The sequence below is a fragment of the Spermophilus citellus genome (assembly GCF_964194105.1).
Source record: "Spermophilus citellus genome assembly, chromosome: 14".
NCBI lineage: Eukaryota > Metazoa > Chordata > Mammalia > Rodentia > Sciuridae > Spermophilus > Spermophilus citellus.
In genome coordinates, this window is record NC_138194.1 from 55,956,882 (window position 1) to 55,980,185 (window position 23,304).

General features: G+C 38.6%; 1 protein-coding gene across 1 annotated transcript; it reads left to right on the top strand.

Moving 5' to 3' along the window:
- The first annotated feature begins 4,125 nt into the window (after window positions 1-4,125).
- Window positions 4,126-21,676, top strand: CA2 (carbonic anhydrase 2). The gene is made up of 7 exons (XM_081265805.1): window positions 4,126-4,815; window positions 5,936-6,133; window positions 14,399-14,517; window positions 15,015-15,107; window positions 16,109-16,171; window positions 17,432-17,587; window positions 20,867-21,676. Exons 1-7 carry the CDS (start codon window positions 4,782-4,784, stop codon window positions 20,984-20,986), a joined length of 783 nt encoding a protein of 260 aa, XP_081121931.1. The 5' UTR covers window positions 4,126-4,781; the 3' UTR covers window positions 20,987-21,676.
- Window positions 21,677-23,304: the final 1,628 nt, after the last annotated feature.

Below are 23,304 nucleotides of genomic sequence, written 5' to 3' on the forward strand. Positions count from 1 at the left end.
TGGGCTCTTGGCACCTGTGTGATACTGCTTTCTGGTCTGTAGAAGAATGAGGAGACACTCAGAGGCCAAGAGAAAAGCCAGAGCTAGGACTGGATGGGTTTGTACATCAGGAGAGAAAGCCTAAATCTTTTTCCAGAGCTAGTTTTTAGATAGGTAAAAGCAAGGAGGTAGGGAACAGCATGAAGGATTCTGGGAACCTCCTCCACCTGTTTCCTCATCTATTAAATAAGAAGTTGGGTCAAATAATCTCTAAATTTCTTTTAATTTTTTTACTTACAGTTTGTATCATTCTCTTCCTTACAGACTCTCAAGTGGCTTCCCTGGATAATTAGTATAAAATTCTTACTGGATTCATGGTCTGCAACCCTTGCCTGCCTCTGATTTCACTACTTGTCTTCTCTTCCTCATCCCTAAACAAATGTCATAGGCTGTTCTAGAAACTTCCTTGCTTGGGTCCTCTATGCTTGCTATTTTTTTCCTGCCTGAAACGTCCTTTCCCAGATCTTTCCTCAGTGGATGCTTCCTTCCACAGGACTTTCATGACCACTGTAGCGGAAGTAGCACTTCCTCCCTTGTGGTTCTCCAACTCATTCCCATTTTATTTTCTCCACATTCATCATTAATGTTGGAAATTAACTTCATCCCTGTTGTTTGTTTATTCATCGATACCATCCCCATCCATCAGGCTCCCTGGTTGGTGGCTGTAGCCTCTGAGCTGATGCCCACACAACATAGTGTTCAAAAAGATGTGTTAAGTGAAAAAAAAATCTGTTAAATGAATGGACTCACATTGTACATTAAAAACAAAAAACCAAAACAAAACAAGCACATAATAGGAGCTCAAAAAACATACAACAGCAAAAATGATAACTAACATTTATTAAATTCTAACTATTGGCATGATGCTAAATCCTTTACACAAATTATATTATTTAGTCCTCACTACAACTCTCTGAGATAGGTACCATTATTGTCCTATTTTTAAAGGTGTAAAGCTGAGCTGGGAGTGTAGCTCAGAGGTAGAACAGTTGCCTACCATGAATAAAGACCTGGGGTTTACACCCAGCAGCACAAAAAAAATAAAGAAATAAACAGGATTTTAAAAAAAAATAGTATGGGAAGCTGAATCTTAGTAAGAGCAAACAATTTTCCCAAAGTCACAGAGCTGAGCTAGTAAATTAACCCAGATTTAAGACTAATTTTATTTTAACACAATGTTATTTTTAACTGACTAGCTTTTGTAAAGCAGAACTGCAGTTTCTTCCATTTGGATTAGTAAATGTTATAATTTTAAAGAGCTTTAAGTGAGTAGGTTCTACATGTATCCTGTCCTGGGGCTTAGGCTAGATAAAGGAGATTAGGTACCCAGGACAGAGGTAAAATCACGTAACACAGTTCCCACACTCAGAGGCTCAGTGTAATAACACAAAATATTCAAATGTGATAGAATGGACTGCTATATGACCCAAACACTCCTCATTCCTCCCACAAAGAAAACTTCAGATGGCTGGAAGCAGACCCCTCTTAAATTGTTCCCTTGAACCTTGCCCAGATGTTTACCTTTGCATTCATTACATCAGGTTCTGTTAAGCACTGTCTAGGAAGAATTGAATAGCTATCACTGACTGAGTGCCATCAGGTGGCAGGTGATTGATTATATTCACTAATTGAATTCTTTGTTTTTCTGGGGAATCTTTTTTTTTCCTTGGGGCATGTTATATATAATAGTGGCATTTGTTATTAGATATTTATATATGTGCAAAATAAAACATAATTTGCTCAATTTCATTCCACAGTACCTCTCACTAATTTAATTCTTATAATAATCCTAGGGTCGTTGTCATTATTCTTAACAAATGGGCAGTCAATAGCTTATTGAGGTGGATGATTAGAATCTAGTTTCTAATTATAAAGTGGTGTCACAAAAACCAGGCTAGAGGGATCTCTGAAAAGATCTATGGGAACCTTAAGAAGTGAGTGGCTCTTAGCCTTCATATATATAAAATAATTGAAACAACTATAACTCATATCTGGGGTTTTAGTTAAATATTTAATAAATCACATATACCTCACTGTAAAATATTTTAACAATATCTTTACATTTTTGTGGGAAAAGCAAATACTTTTCATTTTTATTTTGTATTTTCACCAACATTAATATGTTAAAGCTTTTTTATTATAATGGAAACAGACATCAAGTGTTTTTTTTATATTTTCCCATATATATCATTTGTCTCCCCCACTCCCTCCCTGGGTAGAGGTAAAATCTTTCTTCAGATACTATCAGTTTTTTTTTTTAATTTAGGATTATTTTTAAATGAACCAATCCTTCTCTCTAGTAGAAATGCAGTTACTATTTTTCATTTTAAAAAAATCAAATAGTGTCTGGCAACCAGTGAATTATGCATGACAGTTGGTTAAGAAGGCGCTTAGTAAAGTTAGGTTGTGACTGATCTACAGGAAGGCACAAAGCCACCTCCATTATTAGAAAAAAAAAAACTGATAAGAAAAAAAATGCTGACAACTACTGTAATACTAAAAAATGTGAATAAAAAACGTTTGGATCTCTCTTGAGTACCCAAAGGTGAGCCACCTCCTGCCCATCGGTGAGCATGTGACACTCTCTGAAACAGCAGCTCTGTGGAGAAGGTCTTCTCCTGCGGAGAACTAGCAGAGATCAGGGAACATCCCACAACAAGAGTCTTGGTAAACTGCAGTTTGGTGGTGCCTGAAGTTTGAGGGATATTTTATAATCAAAATATGCTCCTCTTTCATCCATGTATTAATAAAGCCACAATCCAGCTCCACAGGAAATGAAGACCGGGATTCCTGCTGCTTTAGTAGCCTGGCTACCTTTACAAATCTTTAGAGCCCACTTGATATTCATGGGCTTTGTGCTCAACTCCCAGCATTTATCACTGGCATATTCTTAGGAAGAAGTGAAGAGTCTCACAGCAACTAGGAATCCCTCTCCTTCTGACCTAATAAGTATTTTAAAATTATGCAAGGGATAAAAAATTATTTCACTGGCTCTCAAGAGAGACTATGCAACTACAGGGGTCAAAATAAAAGTTCTTCTCTGTGAACTATATTTTATAATGGTCCTAGAAGTCTTAAAAATTCATTGATGCTCTTTAGCCTAAGAATTCCCTGTGACATCAACCAAAAGACCCACTTATGCAGAGGAATACAATTTTATAGTTTTAGGATAGAACAAGGAAATCTACACATGAATCATTTTTCTTTGTGGGTAGAACTGACTGAAATAAATAATAGATAATGATTTTGTCATGGACACTGTAAAAATTTGCAGTCATACTTTATCCATTTATTTTATATAGATTTTTAAATATAAGTAAAGTGATATTAAGGCGGATACAATCACAAATAATGACATCCTACTTCAGTTCAGTTCTTATACTATGCTCTCAAAGATCACAGAGACGGCAGAAAAGGCCCCCCAAACCCCCACCCCTCTGTATCTTTGTGGCAAAGTCTTTTGTGGCAAATAGAATTCTTTCTCCATTTAAAACGGCCAGACTTTCTCATTAGGCACAGTAATCACAGGGCTTCAGGTCCACAATAGTTTTAGGTGTCCAGGAAAATCTGCTTTCTTAAAATCAGTTTTAGGTCAAAGAAACAAGAAAAGAACTAATGCAAACTGCCTTACAGCGCACGAAAACCATAATGGTGCCTGTCCTCAAAAATGCCCTTTTTATTAAATTATTCTGAGTGATTTCCTAAGTATGCCAGATATAAATTCCCCAGAAAGTTCCATCTCTTTGAAAGACATTCTTTTACCTGATTTTCCCTTAAAAAAATGTGGTATTTTGAGGTTTTGGTGATTTTAAATCAATATGTATTCAACCAGGAATTCACCTCCCCCAAAGTTAATTTGTTAAATAAAAGAAGTAGTAAAGTAGAAGAAAATAAGCACTTTAAGCGAGGCCCTGCTGAGCTACGTGGAAATACAATCCCAGGCCTCCTGCGGGCGCGCTGGCAGGAGACCGCGGCTCCCGTCTCGCTTTATCCCACAGCCGTCCAGCAGAGGGCGCTTGGTTCTCAACACCCTGAGCTGTGCGTTCCGCTACGCCTCAAGGACCGTATCCCTATTTGCCCCAAGGTCAAAGCTCCTAACCTAGCCAGCCCCAGGCCCGGGAGACCTGAGAGTGAACCCTCGGTTGGAAACCCCGCGCGAGTCGGGCCGATGGGGCGGGACCGCAAGTCTCCAACGCCTGGGATACGCTCATAATGGGGACAGAAGAAGATGAAGGGCACCCGGGGCCCGGGTCCCCAGCTGTCAGCGCCTCTGCCAGACTCGGTGCTCCGGAGGGGGATGGGGTGCGCATAGACGATCCGCAGCCCCGGTTGGACGGAGGAACCGGGAGCCGCCGCCACCACCACCGTCACCGCGCACCGAGAGCTCCGAGGCTCTCCCAGGAACCCGGGGCCCGGGCTGCTGGCCGAGGGGAGCCGGGCGGTGAGAGAGAAGCTCCCCAGCCCGGCCGGACGCCCGCCGAGAGGGCGTTTTCCCCGCCCCCGGCGCCTCGCCAGCCCAGCCCGCCCCGAGCACTGGGAGATCACCTCCGCCCGTCACCTCCTCCCCTGTCGCTCAGGTCCATCCAGGGTCCCCTCCCCCGGGCCGCCCCCGAGGACGAAGTTGGCGGGAGCCTATAAAAGCCGGTGGCAGTGCGACTCGCGGACACGCACCGTGCAGGCGCCCGAACAGCCACCGCTAGACAGGCGCCAACTCCTGCCTTGCCCCGACCGCCGGCGCGACCATGTCCCATCACTGGGGATACGGCAAGCACAACGGTGAGTGCGGGCGACTAGCGGCGCCGGGGCCCGATCCTGGATGCCTGCCCAGGCCCCGCAGCGCCCGCACCTGCTGTTTACCGCGGCCGCGGGGAGCGGGGGAGGCTCCGGAGAGCGGGAGGCTCAGGTGCGCCCCGGGCGCCAGCCTCGCCCGCGGCTCCCCTGCGCCCAGGATGCCCCCATCGCCCCAACTCCTTCGCACTGTCGAGGAATCCCGGCGTCCGCTGGCAGCGCGCAGGGCCCGGGAGAGGCAGGCGAGGCCCCCGTCCGTAGGACCTGAGGACAGTCGTTCCTGGGTCCCGAGGTGGGACCCTTTAACCTGATCTAGTAGGCTGCGGGGAAGGGTAGTAACGGAAAATTTTAGTTGATCACAGAGAAATTAAGCCCCTCTTCCATCCTGTCTGCTTCAGCACCACCTGTGGCTAAGATTCCCCGCACCAACTGTCCCGGGGCATTTTCTGGAGTTGCTTTGAATACATTGTTCTGATTCCCGAGTTTTCCCCTTCATTTCTCGACTTCCAATGCTAGGAGTTCAGTGACCAAGATCTGGGCTTTATCATGGCCATAGATCTGGGTTTCGCCGAGCTAGCGGAGGGAAGACCACGATGCGTCTGGTGCGTCTTAGGCTAGCGGGGCGGGGGCGGGGGACTCCCCTTGTGGGGCTGTTGACTATTAAAGAAGGGGTGCCTGTGCATGAGCAGTGGCTCTGACCTTTCATCCAGTGCGAGGACACGAGGGAGGAACCAGGCGCTGTGTGGATACTTTGAGTGAGCTGGCATATCCCAAATCCCAGCCACAAGCTGATTTCAGTTGCTGAGAAGTAAAATGACTATGAAAATCGCTAATATTTATATGATGTTCTTTGCTCTAAAAGCTTTATGTGTATTGACTCTAATTCTCACAACATCTATAAGATAAGCTTATAATATTTTTATCACATTCTGCAAATGAGGAAACTGAGGCATAGATTGTTTTCTCAAAGGTCTTTCTAATATTAAGTGGTACCACCAAAAAGGGAACTGAACAGATTGATTTTGGAACCCTTGCCTCTTTCTGGGGAGTCTGGATGTATATCCGTCCAAACATTTGGGGTATTCACATGTGTCTTCTCACCCTTCAGGACCGGAACATTGGCATAAGGACTTCCCCATTGCCAAGGGAGAGCGTCAGTCCCCTGTTAACATTGACACCAAAATAGCCAAGCATGACCCTTCCCTGAAACCTCTGTGCCTTTGCTATGAGCAACCGACTTCTCGGAGGATCATCAACAATGGTCATTCTTTCAACGTGGAGTTTGATGACTCTCAGGACACAGCAGGTTAGTGTTTAAAGTGTGCCCTTTAGCTAGTAGCGGTATTCCCACCTTAGTGGAAGAAGTCCAGCAGTGATAGGAAACTCTTTACTACTACAGTTTGTCTTAGTCCCTAAGATGCCACTCTAATAGGCTTCATTAGGTCCCAGACTCAAAGAAGTAGGCTAATTAATTTGAAGTTTCCTGAGTCTCCTTTCTAAAATTCTTGGCTTCTGTGTAGGGCATAGAGTAACTGTGATCTGCCTGTGATAAGTCACAAAAGGGAAGCCCCCCCACCCTCATCAGATCAGTAACACTGAAACTTGCAAAAATATAACTTCTTAAGTTTAATTCTAAAATGTTTGTCTTTGGAATTGATGCCTTTCCCTGAAAAAATACATGTTCATGTGCATTATTTTCAAAGTAGCAATAAGAAAAGTGATGAAAACTAGACAATTTAAAATACTGAAATTCTTGGAGAGCATTGTATTTATGAATATTTCTCACTTTGGGCTAGTGTCATAAAGGGGGCAGTTTATCTTGGTCTATATCTAGAAGTTCATTCCACAAACAAAGATGTTTTATTAGAGTTAGTGAACATACCTGACCCATTACCCATAAATCCAATTACCATGGGTTATTTGTAATACAGCTATTTACAGGATGCTACTGAATGCTTCTTGTATTTTATTTAGAAAAAGGAGAACAATCCCATTTAGTCATAGTAACTGCTTTTCTTGCTCACTGGTTGATTTAATTGCCAGTGCCCTATTTTCCTGAGTGTTTTCCTCTGAAGGTCATTGAATGAAATGGTCTTGCAAACATGTGTTTGGTGGTGACATGGGAGTGGGGTGGGTGAGTTTTGGAGTAATGGTCCACAATAATAATGTATTATATAGTATATAATTAAAACCAAATAAGTCAAGTTGACTATTCTTTTCCAGTAGCTGTACAGTATATTCAGTTCAGTTTTGAAAAACAACATTCATCTTCCCCTATTTTAAAAAGCTTTGGACACTTGGCTTTCTAAAACAGTAATTCTGGAAGACAATTTAATTAGATATAATGTGGAGATCATTTGAGAAATGTTTTCAACCTATGTACATGTTCCCTATATATTTCTCTTAGTATACACAGACACAGTTAGACATACAGACAGACAAACAGGAAACATACACACACTCTCTCTCTCACACACACTTTCTGGCATTATGATTAAAATCAAGTCGAGGATATACACTGATGATGCGTCTCCAGTAATTCTTGCTTTTCCCAAGAATTTCTCCATCCCAAAGAAACACTGCTCAACTGATTAAACATAAAACAATTTCCTTTTTCTTATAAAAACTACCATATATTTATAGTATGGTCAATGGTCTCAAGATTTCTATTATATACATAAAGGATGATATAAAGTTTCATGTTTAGTCATATAAAAACCAAAACAGATGAGCTACTTTAGTCCATAGCTGACAACTATTTTTTTAAGGCCACAATTATTGGCAACAGATACAATGTCAAACCAACTATTTACCTTATTGGATGCTACATAGAAATTGCATAGTTAATTTTTTTGAACAATGAAGAAACAAATGGAACCAGATGAAGTAGCTCTTTATATATTCCTTACAAAGGAGACTGTGAAAATAAATTATTCCAGTAGTGTGCATTACTGGAAAATGGATTTTAGCCTATGGTAGGATGGCTGTGAGTGCCAATTGGGATCAAACAGACCTGGATTCGAATTTAAGCTCTGCCACTAACTATCTCAGTGATTTGGGGAAGGATAATACCTTCCCTAAGTTTTAAGGTTTTTAAATTAAAAGTGGAATAACAGTAGTATCTGCCACCGAGGAAAGATTAAATAGGACAGTTTGTATGAAGCGCCTAGCCCAGTGCCTGGCACATAGCAGTTCCTTAGCAAACAATTATTAGGCAATTGCTGTAGCTGTTGTACTTGTGATAAAATTCTGAAGTAACCTTAATTTAATACCATTTAGGGTTACTTCCTACACTTGGTAGTTTAAAATGTTATTTTTATATATTCCCAAACATCTGACTTATTATTTTAAATATGCATTGATTCTATTTATGAAGTTATATAGTTGTGAATTTTATAATGTATATATTAACCTTTGAAGGATTTCTATATAAGCAGTAACTGATTAGACCTACTCACATGTTTTTCAACTATTTCTTCTGGGGAATAATGGCCATGTTTAGATAATGAAACACAATACAAACTAGTGGATTAGGTAGGGGTTTTAACACATGTTTTTAGAGACACAAGTATTATCCAGCCAGTTCTTGTACAAAAAAAAAAAATTGATTAGTAACATAGATTGAACACTTGATAAACTAAGTGTCATGAAGGCAGGATGGGTTCTTGGGTCCTTTCCTCATCCCCAGAGCTCAGTGTGGGCTGAGACTGCCTAAAATAGAAGGACCCAGAAACAACAGACACTGAAAATTACTTTGATAAATACAAAAAGACAGTATTCCAAGGAACTGTGGAAACATGAGGGAGGCTTAGGAGTCTGAGTAGTCAGGAATTTTTGGAATAAATAGTCTTAGGTAGAGACTTGAAGGATTTTGATGTCTTGGGAGAGATTCCAGGCAAAGGGAACTAGGAAACACCAGGGGACCTAAGAAGAGTATACAGTATGTACTTTAGAAAGGCAAGAAAGTATACAAAAACAAGGGTCAGCAATGAGTATTAGAAAGACTTAGTTGGGAGTAGTGGCACATACCTGTAATCCTGTAACTCAGGAGGCAGAGGCAGGAGGATGCAAGTTCAAGGTCAGCCTGAGCCAACTTAGGGAGACTCTGTCTCAAAATAAAATAAAAAAGATTGGGGAGTCAGCTCAGGGGTAGAGCACCCCTGGGGTCCATCCTCAGTAACCCCCCCCCCAACACACAAAGACTTGTTCTCTCTTGCCATGAAAGACTCCTTTGTAATTTTGCCCACATCTCTTTCAGTCATTTTGATTAAACAAGTATGAAGAATATACTAAAATTTGATATAAATGGAAAATCCATCTACAGGGTTGATTAAAAAATAACAATACCATGAAGAAAAACAGCCTTTATACTTCATTTATTTCTTAAAGAATTCTAGACTCAAAGCTGGAACAAATGGTAGAGATCCTGTAGTCAACCCACTTAAAATAAACATGAAGAAACAGAAAGCTCGAGTTTAAATAACTTGCTAAGTCTTCCCCTGCCTAGTTTACTGGAGAGAGTAAATGGCAATCTCTTAAAAATAGAATTTGAATGATAATCATAGTTAACGTTTAGTTTGTACATACCAGGTTTTGGAAAGCTAATGTACTTTTCTTACATTTAACCTTTAAAAATTATTCATTCATTTTGGTCACTTAATTGTTTTAAAAATTAACCATTTAACAGCCCTTTAGTTAGGAGTGATCTTTATGGTGTTAATATTTTTAGACAATCTTTACCTCTTATTTTCTGCATTTAAATGCTTCAGTTCATTTACATTTCTCCTCCCTTGATAAGATTTCAGCCTTCTAGAACTTCCCATAAATTTAGGTTTTCTAATATGTCCTAATGTAACAATATAACACCTTACGTCCTTGGGTGTCAGGAACTGAGCTGGTTGAGTTTATTGTTATGTTTACATTGGAGATAATTCTTTTTAACAAAAAATAGGATGGAAATAAGGACGGAATTATAGGCTTTAACTGGAAGCTTAGGCTAAAGTTCTCATCAGTTTTCTAAACCCCTTTAAATAAACCACCTTGAATTAATGAAAAATTGCTAATCCTGTTAGGTAATTTTTAAGTTATCAAAAAATAACTCTCCCAGCTTGAGATGTTTTATTGCCAGATTTTTTTTTTCTGGTGGAAAAGAATACTAGTCAAATTATTTACTCCTGCTAACTTATTAACTTATATTAATGAGTTTAGAACTGTCCTGCTTTTTTGCAAAGTTATGGCAAAAATTGAAAGCCAATGTCAGAATTATTGGGCCAGCTTATTTTTAACTCCCACCTGATTTCTGTTTTATGTATGTATTTTTGAAATTGGAATTTTTTAATTTGTTTATTTCAAGAAAAAAAGAAGGAAGGAAGCTCACCTGTACTCGTTTCAAGCAGAACATTGTCTGTATGACATAATGGGTCTTTGTACATGGATCCTGCTTGATTTTCAGGGACTAGCTTTTGAAGTTGTAAAATTTTCCTTCCACAAGCAAGCATAAATTAAAAGGAACCTTAACAACCAGAAATGAAATGAAAGGGCTTTTCATGTGCTCAGTTAATGGGATCAGAACCCTAAATAGCTGGAAAACTGACCAAAGCCTTTTAAGCGTACTAGTTAATTATGTTATCAGCATCAGTTTCACTCCTATGCAGTTGCTGTATGATTTAAATTAAACTTCCATTTTCTTGAATTTTGACTGCTTAATGTAGTTGAAAGTGACAGCTAAATATCTCATTGAAAAGAATTGAAATATGGGCATTTTTCTACTAGATTTGTCTGCCCTGACATGGAGCCCTAGGATTATTGGCTACTGTCAACAAGCTAAGCATGCATGATTTAATCAGTAGTACTTATAGTAATGCATGATTTTAAAATGTTAGGATATTTGCAGAGATTATTCAGCTCCTAGAAATGCTATGTTTTCTGTGGAATTATTGATTTGCTTTATTAACAAAAAATTGCATATACTTTAGTTTTTAAACTAAGGATAATTGGGAGTAGTTTATTAGCTCTTGGATTTAAGAGAGATTATTGACATACACTAAAGGTCTTTAGTTTGCTATTTGAAGGTGTCTTAAGAAGTAATAGTGATTAGGATGAAATATATCCCAAAATGCTAAATTTTAAGTTTATATTTTTGTGGGAAGTCTGATTTATTTCAGTATTACTGAATCTCCTATTTTTAACAAAAACAAATAGTTTAATAATTTATCAAGTAATAAATATAGATCATTCTATAATGCCATACTTAGTGCTTATATTGTATTATATATATATATATATATATATATATATATATATATATAATTAAAGTTTTGGAGTTTGAAAAAAAATAGAGTAGAAAGTCTCACTATATTTCTCTATCCCTCATGGAACATGTTTCTGTGATATAGCAAATCATACACTTTGTAGAGTTCCAAAAATGTTCACTCAGTAAATTCTGCCTTTTCTTTTCTTTCTTTTTTTGTACCAGGGCTTGAACCCAGGGATGCTTAACCATTGAGCCACATCCCCAGCCCTTTTTAATATTTTTTTATTTTGAGACAGGGTTTTGATAAGTTGCTTAGGGCCTCAATAAGTTGCTGGGGCTGGTCTTAGACTTGCAATCCTCCTGCCTCAGCTTCACGAGCCACTGGGATTACAGATATGCGGCACCATGCCTAGCAATTTCCACCATTTAAAAAATATATATTTTTGCATTAGAAAGAGGTATTTTTTTAAAGCTTGACAATTTAGAAAATATCATATAGCAATTTAATAAGTAAATAAATAGGCCTGGATTGTAGTATAATCTCCTATATTTAACCAAAATGTTGTCATTCTGTTTCTCAAAAAGATATATGCTTACCTTTATCAGAGTTTATGGTGATTTTTATTATAACAATGTTTTTCAGTTATATAATTGATTAACCTCATTGCTCAGAATTTGCTGAGAAATAACCAGGTAAAGAAGATCAAACCCACTGCTTTTTGTAGTAATTAAATTTTAATGATTTAGTAACCCTTCCTAATTACAGTGGGCTTCTAAATGCATAATAAGTTTTCTTTTAACAGGGACTAAACCCAGGTATCTGGTGCAAACTGATAAGCACTGAATGTATTTAATCATTAAACACAGAGCACTTTTTTTTTTTTTGCTTGTTTTCCTGGTGTTCACAAAGCCTTTTTAAGTAAAAGCTTACATCTAGCTCTTGCCTAATTCTAAATGTTCTATGAAACAAGTAAATTAGGTCACAATTTTAGGGCCTACAAGAAAGAGAATAACAGTCAGTTTTATTCTCTTTAAAATTTAAGATCCTGGTATGATTCTCTACAGGAGGAAAGGAAATACATTCAGAAAGATCAGTTATCTCAGATGCTTTAATATAGTTTTATTTAATTTGTTTTATCACTTGGTAGCACTAATGGTATTACAAATGGGATCTGATTTTTACAATCAGCCAATTTGTTCCTTAAAGAGTTATTATAAAATAATTTTCAATACAGACATTTTATAAACATGTATTTCATTTTTAAGGATATGTTATTTACAAAGAAAAGGGATTCTTCTGTTTCAGAGAAACCTTGGTATTGGGGCTAAGGCTATTCGTTCCATATGGAATTATCAGACAAATATAAACTTTTATAATAAGTTACTTTTGTGTTTCAAGGGATGTGATTTTATCAGAATACACTCAAATTTGTGTTTCTTAATAGATCTGTAACATAACATCATTTATCATTCATTCTTTCTGTTTTCATTCTTCTTATTTTTTCTAACCTATTATAAAGCAAAGCTGGCAACCTGAATATATCAAAAGCCATAGAAAAGCCATGGTGCCTAAATAACTTCCATCCAGTTTCATCTTTTACTTTGAATAGATGAATGGATGTTGCTACCATCTAAGCATATTTAAGTGAAATGAAGCAAACAAACTTTATTGTACAGACTGGGTCCCTTTGTCTTGAAAATCCAAAGTAAATTTGAGTTCACTATTTTATGAAATTAAAAGCGAAGGCTAATAAAAAACTTTTAAAGCAACAGCTATTTTAATTTGAGTACTAGGTAAATAAATTGTAGAACTCGGTTTGTAAGGGTCCGGCGAAACGTCGGAGAAGGAAAGACCACACGAGACTAGCTTCATGCAATGGCAAGGGGGATTTTTATTAGGGATCCGTTCCAACGCGTTGGGACTCTGTGCTCACTCAAGAAGGGAGAGCAGCCCAGAGCCCAGAGCAGAGGTCAAGCAGAGCTTAAGTACACTTTTTGGAGAGGGTGGTGGGCTTTGCATACATCAGAACAAATCATCATGAGGCGCGGGGAAATTGAACAACAATTCTGATACATGATTAGTCCATTCATTGGCGGGAACAGTTTGGGTAGGGGTGATTGGTCACTTCTAAGTGGGGTACACATTCAAACTGATTGGTTCTGGGGCCTGGATGCCTACGTGCCATGTTACCTGGAGCCCTTAGCTATTAAACAACCAGGGAATCAATGGAGATATTTACTGAGCAGGTCCTGCATTGTCCTAACAAGTTTACAGACATTACAGGTTCTGGGGATAGCAGGGGAATTGTAACAATAAACTTTTACATTTTATCCCAGGCCTTGTAATCTAGAAGCTTTACAATGCCCTAGTCTTTTACACTTTAACTCAGACTTTTGCAGCTTAGAATCAGCTTAGAAATTTTACCCTTACAGGTTACTTGTAAATATATATATATATATATATATATATATATATATATATAATCCCACTAATACATATAAGATAAACAAAGAATTTTTTTATAGCAATTTCCCACTATTATAATCTTCTCTCAAGACACAACTTGTTAATTATCTACAGATATATACAATCTAAAAATGTGGTTTCTGGTACTGATTTTACTGAATAAAAATAAATTAATACCAGGAATGGTATAATCTGGGTATAGTTATTATAGACTTTTAAGTTCTTGGAGATAACAAAGCATATAACACTGAACATAAAAGTTGATGTGTACATTATTAGTGAAGAACTAAATGAATATATCCATTTTATAGGTGAGGAAATAAAGTCAAAGAGGTTCATTAAAATTTTAAGGGGACAAAACAGGTTAGCAGGAGCGTAAGGAGAATTAGATTTTATAAAGTTAAGATTGATAGAATGTATATTAATAAATTTACAAATTCTGGTGTTAACTGGGGTCAGAGGTCTGTGAAATACGTCCTAGGGCAGCCATTGGGTAGTGTCAGAAGCAAGGTCCCCTGTTTGCATGTGTGTGCAGAAGACCAATCCGTCGGCAAGTAGCTGCCTAGACTCTTCATCCTAAGTGATGCACAGAGGAATTATTAGTTACACTTAAAATTTCCTCCTGGACCTGAACCTGTGATTCCAAATCAACCCACAGGAAGAGGTACCACTGTGCTCAACAAGCAAAGATTATGAAGAGCTTCTATACTTTACCCAACACACATGAAGTAATATTAGCAATGTGTGTTTCATGTGTGGATGTACGAGTATGCATGTATGTGTGTATGCATGTGTCCATGTGTGTATGTATGTGTGCACAGATATATTATACACATGCATTTTAATTTCAGCGCTGAAAGGGGGACCCCTCGATGGCACCTACAGATTGATTCAGTTTCATTTTCACTGGGGCTCATCTGATGGACAAGGTTCTGAACACACTGTGGATAAAACAACGTATGCTGCAGAGGTAAGATATGGCAACAACAAAGGTTGTAAATGGCTAGTTAGCATTAATTTTAAAAGCTCAATTTTGTAAATTCAACTCACACTAAGTGAACCACTTCTTTTGCAAAGGCCATTCATGTTTGCTTCTTATAACCTTTAATTGTAATATTACAATTAAGGCTAAAAAGCTTTCTCTAGTTTCCCCAAGGACAACATTTACAAAAAAATAAATAAATAAATAAATTCAAATGGGAGGAATTTGTTTTAGCATAAATCTAGAAAAAAATTTGTGCCTTCTCTCAAAACATGTCTTCATCTTAGAGCTGTTGATAAAATCACTTGCTATTCTACCAAGTAGCAGATGATTAGATTGAAAATGAAGGAAAAGCTTTTATTTAAAATTATCCACCATTTTTCTTTAGTAACTATTAGTTAAGGAGAAATGATCACTGGATTAAAGTCTGCTGGCTTTTATCATGTTAATCATTCACTATGATTTTTTGTCTTCTCTGGCTTTAGCTTCACTTGGTTCACTGGAACACCAAATATAAGGATTTTGGAAAAGCCGTGGAACAACCTGATGGGCTGGCTGTGTTGGGCATTTTTTTGAAGGTTAGTTGGTGGCCTAGTTCTTTTTCCTGTTTTCAAGAAAGATTGACCAGACAGAACATTTCCAACAGGAGTTTTACAAAAGAGCTGAGTAAATGCCTTTCTTTGGCCCTGAAGTGTTTTCAGGCTTACTTCTCCCTCCATCTCTCCATCTTTTCTTTCTGGAGGGCAGAAAGACAAAAGTGGGAGGTGTTGTTTAGATAGTATTTACATGGAAATTAGAAGAACAGAAAGAAGTCAACTATAGACCACTAGTAGGTGTGTGTTTTGTTTTAAATTAACCTTAGACTAAGATCACTAAAGTATTGTTTGATGATAGACAACACTCAAGTAAGTCTGAGTTCTGGAGGGCTCAAAGACAGAGAGACTCTGTATTGGAGAATTTCAGCAACAGTGGGACCTTACAGGTTGAGCTGCCCTCTGGCCAGTTGTAAAGAGGAGAGTCAAACTGTCTGGACTGGCGATTCCCTATCTCTGACATCATATTGACGGGGTGGGGGTGGGGGGCTGCAGGTATTTTGAAGTCATCCCAGGATAACACAAAGAAGCAGGAGCTGACTGAACCTGCTGGGACACAACTCTGAGAAACTTTAAAATGTACTAGAGGAGTCAAAGACTCAAAGCTAGGGTATGGGGGAAGCTGAAGGACAAGAGACTGTTTATAAAGAAAGAAAGGTGGTGTTGTAAAAGCCTTCAAGGAGGCAAGGGAAGGAAAGCGCTTGAGGGTAGGCTTTGCTGTAGCAATTGAATGTCACTGGGGACTCCTGAAAAGATTGTTTCAGAGTTAACTATAGGGCAGAAGCAAAGGCAGGTTGGGAAGTAGCAGTAGGGAAGTCCATGGTGTCAGTGCCTTGTAGCTAAGACACTGACAGATCACTGTGGCATGTATAAAGTGGTAGATTTTGCTTCACTTCTTAGAGAACTTTTATGATAGTGCTGCCCAAGTTCAAAATGCTAGAGCGTCAAATTGGTTACATTATCTTCCTCCTTGTGTTTTTCTATAGATTGGCAGTGCTAACCCAGGCCTTCAGAAAGTCCTCGATATGCTGGATTCCATTAAAACAAAGGTAAAGTTTAATTTTCTGCTGCTTTTGGGGGTGTCCTTTTTTTCAATACTTTATTGGTTTTAGAAATTTCCTTTGATCAAGTTTTATATTGCCATGTGGTATTTGGGTGAACAGTTAATGAAGGTAAAATATTGCTTAGATATTTTCTTTCTGCAAAAAGTTAACCCTAATTCTACTAGTGCTCTAAAACTGCCTTTATTGAATCTTGTTTCTAATCATTTGAATATCCTGATGAAAGAATTGGAGAATCTCATGATTGCAAGGAGGCTGAAAGATCATCTGGCCAAATTATCCACTCATTCATACAGCAAATATTTGTTGAGTACTTCCTATTGCCAGTCCACTTTGCTAATCCAGGAGATACAATGATGAACAAGACAAACAGAGTCATGCTTGTTGGAGATTTATGTTCTGTGACTTCTTTGAATTCATCCATCCTGTGTTTAAATCCTCTCTGTAACAGAGCTGTGTTTGAGGTCAGTGAGAATCTGCTTAAACACTAAAGTCACTGCCAGTGATGGGAAGCCCATCACCAGGGGCAGCCCCAGCTGTATAAAGCTTATCCTCAAGTTGAAACAGCATCTATCTTCTGAAATGTGCAATGTCCACTCCTGGCCTGATCCTCTTGAATCATATCTTATAGACCCGACTCCTCTTCCACATGACCTTAGGGTTTTCAACTACCCTAGGATAATTATCTCTAGTTTCCTTTAGTTATTCTCATAGGACATAGTTTTATCTCTTTGAACAACCTTGTCACTCTTCCAGGAAAGCTTTCTTGCTTTCATCTATTGATATTCAGCCCAGAGCCAAACACAGTTTTTTAGTTCTGATCTAGCTGTCAAATAGCGTGGCAAGACAATGGCCTCCTCTTCAAGGATAATATATTTCTGTTACTGAAATCTAAAATTTAAAAAAAAATTATTTTTGTGGCACCAGTCACATTTAAAATACCAGATGTGATCAGCTAATGACTTAATGGAAAACATAAATGATTATGTTAGAGGACAAAATGAAAAATGAACGTGTGAATATAATCAGTTCTTGCTCACACCTGCCTAATCAATATGTCCAAGTCAAATGCTTTCTATTAATTTCTTTTCACTTTGTTTGCCAGCATATCTGGAAATAGTGTATTAAAAAAAAAAAAAAAAGGTTTCTTGCTGTTCCAGAGGAGTAGATTTATTTATCTTTTGCAGTCTCCTTTCGCCCTCCTGTTCTGATCACATGACAAAATTAACCTGTGGGTTTGCCTGGCAGGGTAAGAGCTCTGACTTCACTGGCTTTGATCCTCGTGGCCTCCTTCCTAAAAATCTGGACTACTGGACCTACCCTGGCTCGCTGACCACCCCTCCTCTTCTGGAATGTGTGACCTGGATTGTGCTCAAGGAACCCATTAGTGTCAGCAGTGAGCAGGTCAGTTTTCTACAGAAAGGTCTGCTTGGAGACATTGAGTGTTTAGTGAAGGTGAAAGAGTTTGGCCTTTGGAATCAGTCCTCGGATTTGATCCTCCTGCTGCTTCTAGCCATGCAACTAGTATGTGCAGCACTACTCAGCAAGTAATCAGCATTCAGCAAATATTTGTTGTTATTAGCCATGGCCCCAGGCACAGTTTGTTTAGTTTGTAAAATTGGAGGTTCATTGTGAGGATTAAATGAGAAAAGTATCTTTCACTATTGCATGTGGTTTTTTGTTGTTTTGGGGTTTTTTTGATCAGCTATGAGGAAATAATGACTCAAAAAAAAAAAAAAAAAAAAAGAAAGAAATGAGATTCAAGGTTACACAGATAGCAGTGAAAATTCCCAACCCACTGCTCACTCAAGTAGAAGCTTATGCAGTTTCATTTATATAAGAATGGATTTCTGAATCCCAAGGAAGGTGAAAGTCATGCTTTGGAGAAAAAGTATCTATCAAAACTCAGGGGGCTTGTCGCAGAGACTCAGAACAGACAGTCTTACATTACCCATACAGTGTAGATGGTCATGTTCAAGAACTAATGCAGCTTCTCAGGGATGAGCATCCACAGAAGTGAACACAAAAGGATTTTTCCTGGGCTGTCACATAGCACACAGATAAAATATGGAAAATGGACATTTCTTAGGATTCACAAGAGGTTGCATCATGAATAATTTAAGGAGAGAGTCAGCAATGAGCAGCTTTGCAAATGACAAGTGTTTGAATAGTTGTATGATTTAAGCCTACAAAATTTTAGAATCGTAGAAATTTGGATATGCAGTGCGCAAGAGAGGTCGTGTTGTCCGACTTTCTCATTTTGCTGTGTAGAATGTGTTGAAAAACAGAGGTTCAGGAAAATTGAAGTGCTTTCCACCCACCTAGCTTGTGGTTAAATCAGGTCTGGGAGCAAGGACGCTATATTCTTGTGTTCTCCTTTATAATATTAACTTATGAATACTAAAGATATTTTTTAGCTTTCTTTAGAGGAAATCTATATCTGACTGGAAGCTTACTTTGTAGTATATCAAAATGGGCCCCAAAATAATATGCTTGACTTGAAAATTGGCCTTGTTGTCATACATTTGAGCAACCCTACTGAAGTAGTAGCAAAAGCAAAGATTATAATGCCACATCTTATTTGAAGATGTAGTGCTTGGGTTATGGTTTATTATTATTAGTTATTATTATTATTTTGGTACTGGAAATTGAACCCAGGGGCATTAAACCACTCAGCACATCCCCAGCCCTTTTTTATGTTTTTATTTGGAGACGGGTCTCACTAAGTTACTTAGAGCCTTGTTAAATTGCTGAGGCTGGCTTTGAACTTGTGATCCTCCTGCCTCAGCCTCCCAAGAAGCTGCTGGGATTACAGGCGTGTACCACCGAGCCTAGCCTGGGTTATGATTTAAAAACATGAAAATTCTTTTTTTTTTTCCTTCACTGAGAACAATTAAGCTTAAGATCCAAAGTCTGCCATTGATAGCTATTATGACAAATGGATTTATTATGTACACACACACCCATACACAAAAGTACCCAGAGAGATAAAAGCTATTGAACCGGCTCCATTAGTCCTTGTGCTCTGAATTGCCTTTTAAGGTAGAAAGTGATATTAAGCTAGAAATATTGCATGTATTAGCACAATAACAATAGTAGGGATATTCTTCATATCATATAACACAGAAGGGTCAGATTAAGTAAGCCAGAACTCTGGTTCTTTCTTTTTGTGATTCTCTTTACTTACCTTGACCATTAGTAACTTGGTGGATGCAAAAGCACTTTGAACATCATATCCAGGTACAGTCACCTCAAGGAGAAAAGAAACAACTCTTCTGTTGGTTCCCTAGGAACAGAGAAGCCTTTCTTCAAAAGCCTTCACAGCCTAGCAAAACTTTCACATCCCACTTCGAATCCAGTCCTCAGGAAGGGAATATGATTTCCAGGCTCAGTTTAGTGGCTTAAAGGGATCTGCCAGATATCTATCAATGGTCAAGTGTGGGGGGAATGGATGTTAGGTATGGAATATAAAAGGGCCTGCTACATTCTGCTGCCTTGATTGGCTTTACTCAAGCTTTGTCTCTCTGCTGCTGAAATAATGAGTCAAATTGATCAATGTGAGAATATAATTTAAGTGGGAGAAAGGAAGTATTCGTCACTTACACTGGATTGATAAAAAATTTTGACTTAATTGTACTTTATAAGCAGACTCTAACTCTTTATTTATTGATTGATTGGTATTTGGAATTGAACCCAGGGATGCTTAACCACAGAGGCATATCCCAGCCCTTTTTATATTGTATTTAGAAACAGGGTTTCACTGAATGGCTTAAGGCCTCCTTAAATGGCTGAGGCTGGCTTTGAACTCATGATCCTCTTAGCCTCCTGGGACACTGGATTACAGGAGTGTGCCCCCACACCTGGTGACTAACTCTTTCATATTGCTAGAATTCTGTTGTGGTCAAAAAACCCTAGATGCCCTTAGAGAGAGTTTCCTTGCATTGCAGTACCTGTAAGGTAGTCAGATACCTTACAGGTAATGGCCTATATCAGTGTTGATTTCATGGGGATGATTGGAGATATATTACTGCACAGAGATCAAGTTAAGTCTACTGGTTCATGTACTTCTGCATTGCCCAAACCATCTTTCTTCATTTAGGGGAAGGGGGACTCCACTTTTCAAACAACCTCAAAGAAGGTGGGATATTTTCTGACTGTTGCCTGTGTCACGGCATTGAGCCAGGACATTGAAACAGATGTAAAAGGGAATAAAAATCAACCATGACAAGGGCTTGAAATCCCAGCATGGGAAAATACATTTTTGTGTTTCTATATATTTAAGCAGAATGCCAGCTTATCTGTCACTCAGCCCATAGAGTTTTCAGATCCTGGGCCTTTTATCTAATTGTACAGATGTTGTACTTTTTTTCCCTGGGGCAAAAAGCAAAATTTTAATTTGGATTGAGAACTGGTATTTTGTACATAATAAAGGCACGGATATATAGACTTTGCTGTTTGATTTAAAATGAGAATAAGAAAGCAAGGTCAGATTCTGGGTATTTTTATGAATGGATTTGCTACTGAAAGCATACATGCATAGTCCACGTGTGATTATGTATCTATTGAGATTTGGCCATTGATAGAAGGTACTTGAAATGTTGAGGAATGTATTTCAACATTTAACACAAGCATATACGTAAATAATACTGTGAAACTTTAAAAATTTTTTGCTATGTCTTTTAGATGTCAAAATTCCGTCAACTTAACTTCAACTTCGAGGGTGAACCTGAAGAGCTGATGGTGGACAACTGGCGACCAGCTCAGCCACTAAAGAACAGACAAATCAAAGCTTCCTTTAAATAAGATGGTCCCAGAGCTGGTACACAAACAGTCAATCTTCAGATGTTTCCCTTTAGCTAAGCACAAATCTACCTTCGTGATATGGACCCTGGCTGCTTTGTGTCTGGTTTTCTGGACCCTTCATCTCTCACTTGACATGCTTACTGAATAAATGTGAAGAGTTGGACCAAGTGTCACCCTTGGCCGAAGTGTTGTGGTGGGGTGCTTCTCTGTTTAAGGTATCCATCTTTCTATAACAGGAATTTAATATAAGGGATAGGAGTGAATGAAGCACCTTGACTTTGTTCACAGCACTGAGGGTATGAGCACTCAACTCACAACTGTTTGTTGAAATGCTATTTTTAAAACATAGGAAAGTAGGATGATTGAGTGCAAAGCCATACAGAGACCAATGAAAGCAAATCAGGTAAAATAGTCACAATTTTATGTAATATAAATCAGATAAATACATGTTCATGATTCTAAGATGTTAAAGGAAAAACTTTTAAAATTCTTATATATTTGTAGCAAAGTTATCTTCAACATGAATCGTGTTGTAATTTAGTGATTTTTGAATTCTAGAGATGTAAAAGAAGTACGATCTATAAAAAATGTTATAGTTGTGGTACAGAGTATATTTCCATTCAAATGACATATTATAAATTAACAAATATTGTATTTTAGATATATTCTGTAATAAAATTCAGAATTCTGTTTGAGTTATTATTTTTGCACATATGGCAGTGGGCAATTATGGAGGAACAGATGTCTAGTTTCACAATCCATATCAATTCATTGTTAATAATGAGTCATCATAATTGGTGTACTCCTAATTGAAGGAGTCCCCTTTAAGAAAAACCCCGGAGGTCATTTACTATTTGCCAACCACTTACTCATCTAATCCTCATGACAATCCTGTGAGGGTGAATCCTGCAAGGGAAGGAGAACTGATGATATGAAATGTAGCAAGGTAGAGCAGGGAAGGAAGGGTGTACACACGGAATCCCTATGAGCTCCTGGGGAATAAAATAAAGTCTATTTTTATTTAAAAAAGGGAATCCAAGTGAAATCTGGAATGAAAAAAAAAGATAAATTTTTATCAGAGAGGAAGAAGGTGAATGAATGAAATAAAAATCTTTCACTCTTATACCTCTATGGGGTTTAGCTCTTGGTCTTTGACCCTGGAATGCTTGGTTAATGAGTGATTCTAGACTGCAATGTTTAACACACAGCTCAGGTTCTACACTTCAGAAGATAAAAATCCCTTTCTTTAAAAATTTTCTGAACTAATTTATACTCTCATCTAGTCTCCTAAAGCATGAGTACTGAATTTTATATAGGTGCTTGGTGATTCGCTTTGAATCCCAGCTCTTCCTAACCTCTCTGGTCCTGGATATAAAGAGAGAATGATACCCAGGATGGAAACGCTGTACTCCCTAAGCTCATCTCATTCTCTTGGACCACACTCATCTCCCATCCTGCACTTGGTGGCAGGGTGATAGGAAACTAAACTGTCAGTAAAGGGCATCATCTCAAGTTAATCTGGCTCAGGCTATTTTTTATATAATAGAGATTGAACCCAGGGGCACTTAACCACTGAGCCACATCCCTAGCCCCTTTTTATATTTTATTTAGAGACAGGATCTCGCTGAGTTGCTGAGGCTGGCCTTGAACTTGCAATCCTCCTGCCTTAGCCTTCCAAGCTCCTGGGATTACAGGCAAGCACCACCGTGCCTGGCTAGATTTCTTCTACTTTCACACAAGCCCAGATGGATGATGTCTGGGTCACTGGGGAAAGCTCCCTGATTCTGCAAGGTGTCCCCAGATCCTGGCCATACTCTGCCATCCAGTAGTTGGTTTAGGCTGGCCCAAGCCCCACTCTGCATCTGCTGATGTGGGGCTTATTTCCTCTGATCTCCTAGTAGAAGAACACTTATCACTGCCATTACCACTAGCTGCAAAGTCCTGTACCTGCCTATTCAAGAACTTGAGGAAGGGCCCAGGTGGGTGGAAACAAGAAGGAAGGGTCACACAGGACAGCCTTCCTCTTCTGAGTGAGGTAGCAGTGTCCTTGCTTCACCTCAGCACTCAGATTTGAGAAAGAATGCTGGGCAGGGGGAGGACGCTGGTAATCGACATTGTCACTTCCTCTCCCCTCTTCCTCTGTGCACTCGGTCAGGAAAGGTTGGCTGTCCTTTTTTCGATGTGACTATGGCTTTTCTGACACTTTCTTTCTAAAAGCAACATCACTTGGACCCTTTCCTAAGACCATAATAACAGACAAAATACACAGAAAGAAAGTTGGCTTCATAGTTACGGAAGTTTATCAAAAAATATTTTTA

Bases quoted from the DNA above. Each gene is read 5' to 3' on its own strand.
- CA2 (XM_081265805.1), top strand. From the start codon at position 4,782: ATGTCCCATCACTGGGGATACGGCAAGCACAACG. The intron at 6,134-14,398 runs GTTAGTGTTTAA...TTTTAATTTCAG, and splicing joins TGACTCTCAGGACACAGCAG to CGCTGAAAGGGGGACCCCTC. The intron at 16,172-17,431 runs GTAAAGTTTAAT...TTTGCCTGGCAG, and splicing joins TGGATTCCATTAAAACAAAG to GGTAAGAGCTCTGACTTCAC.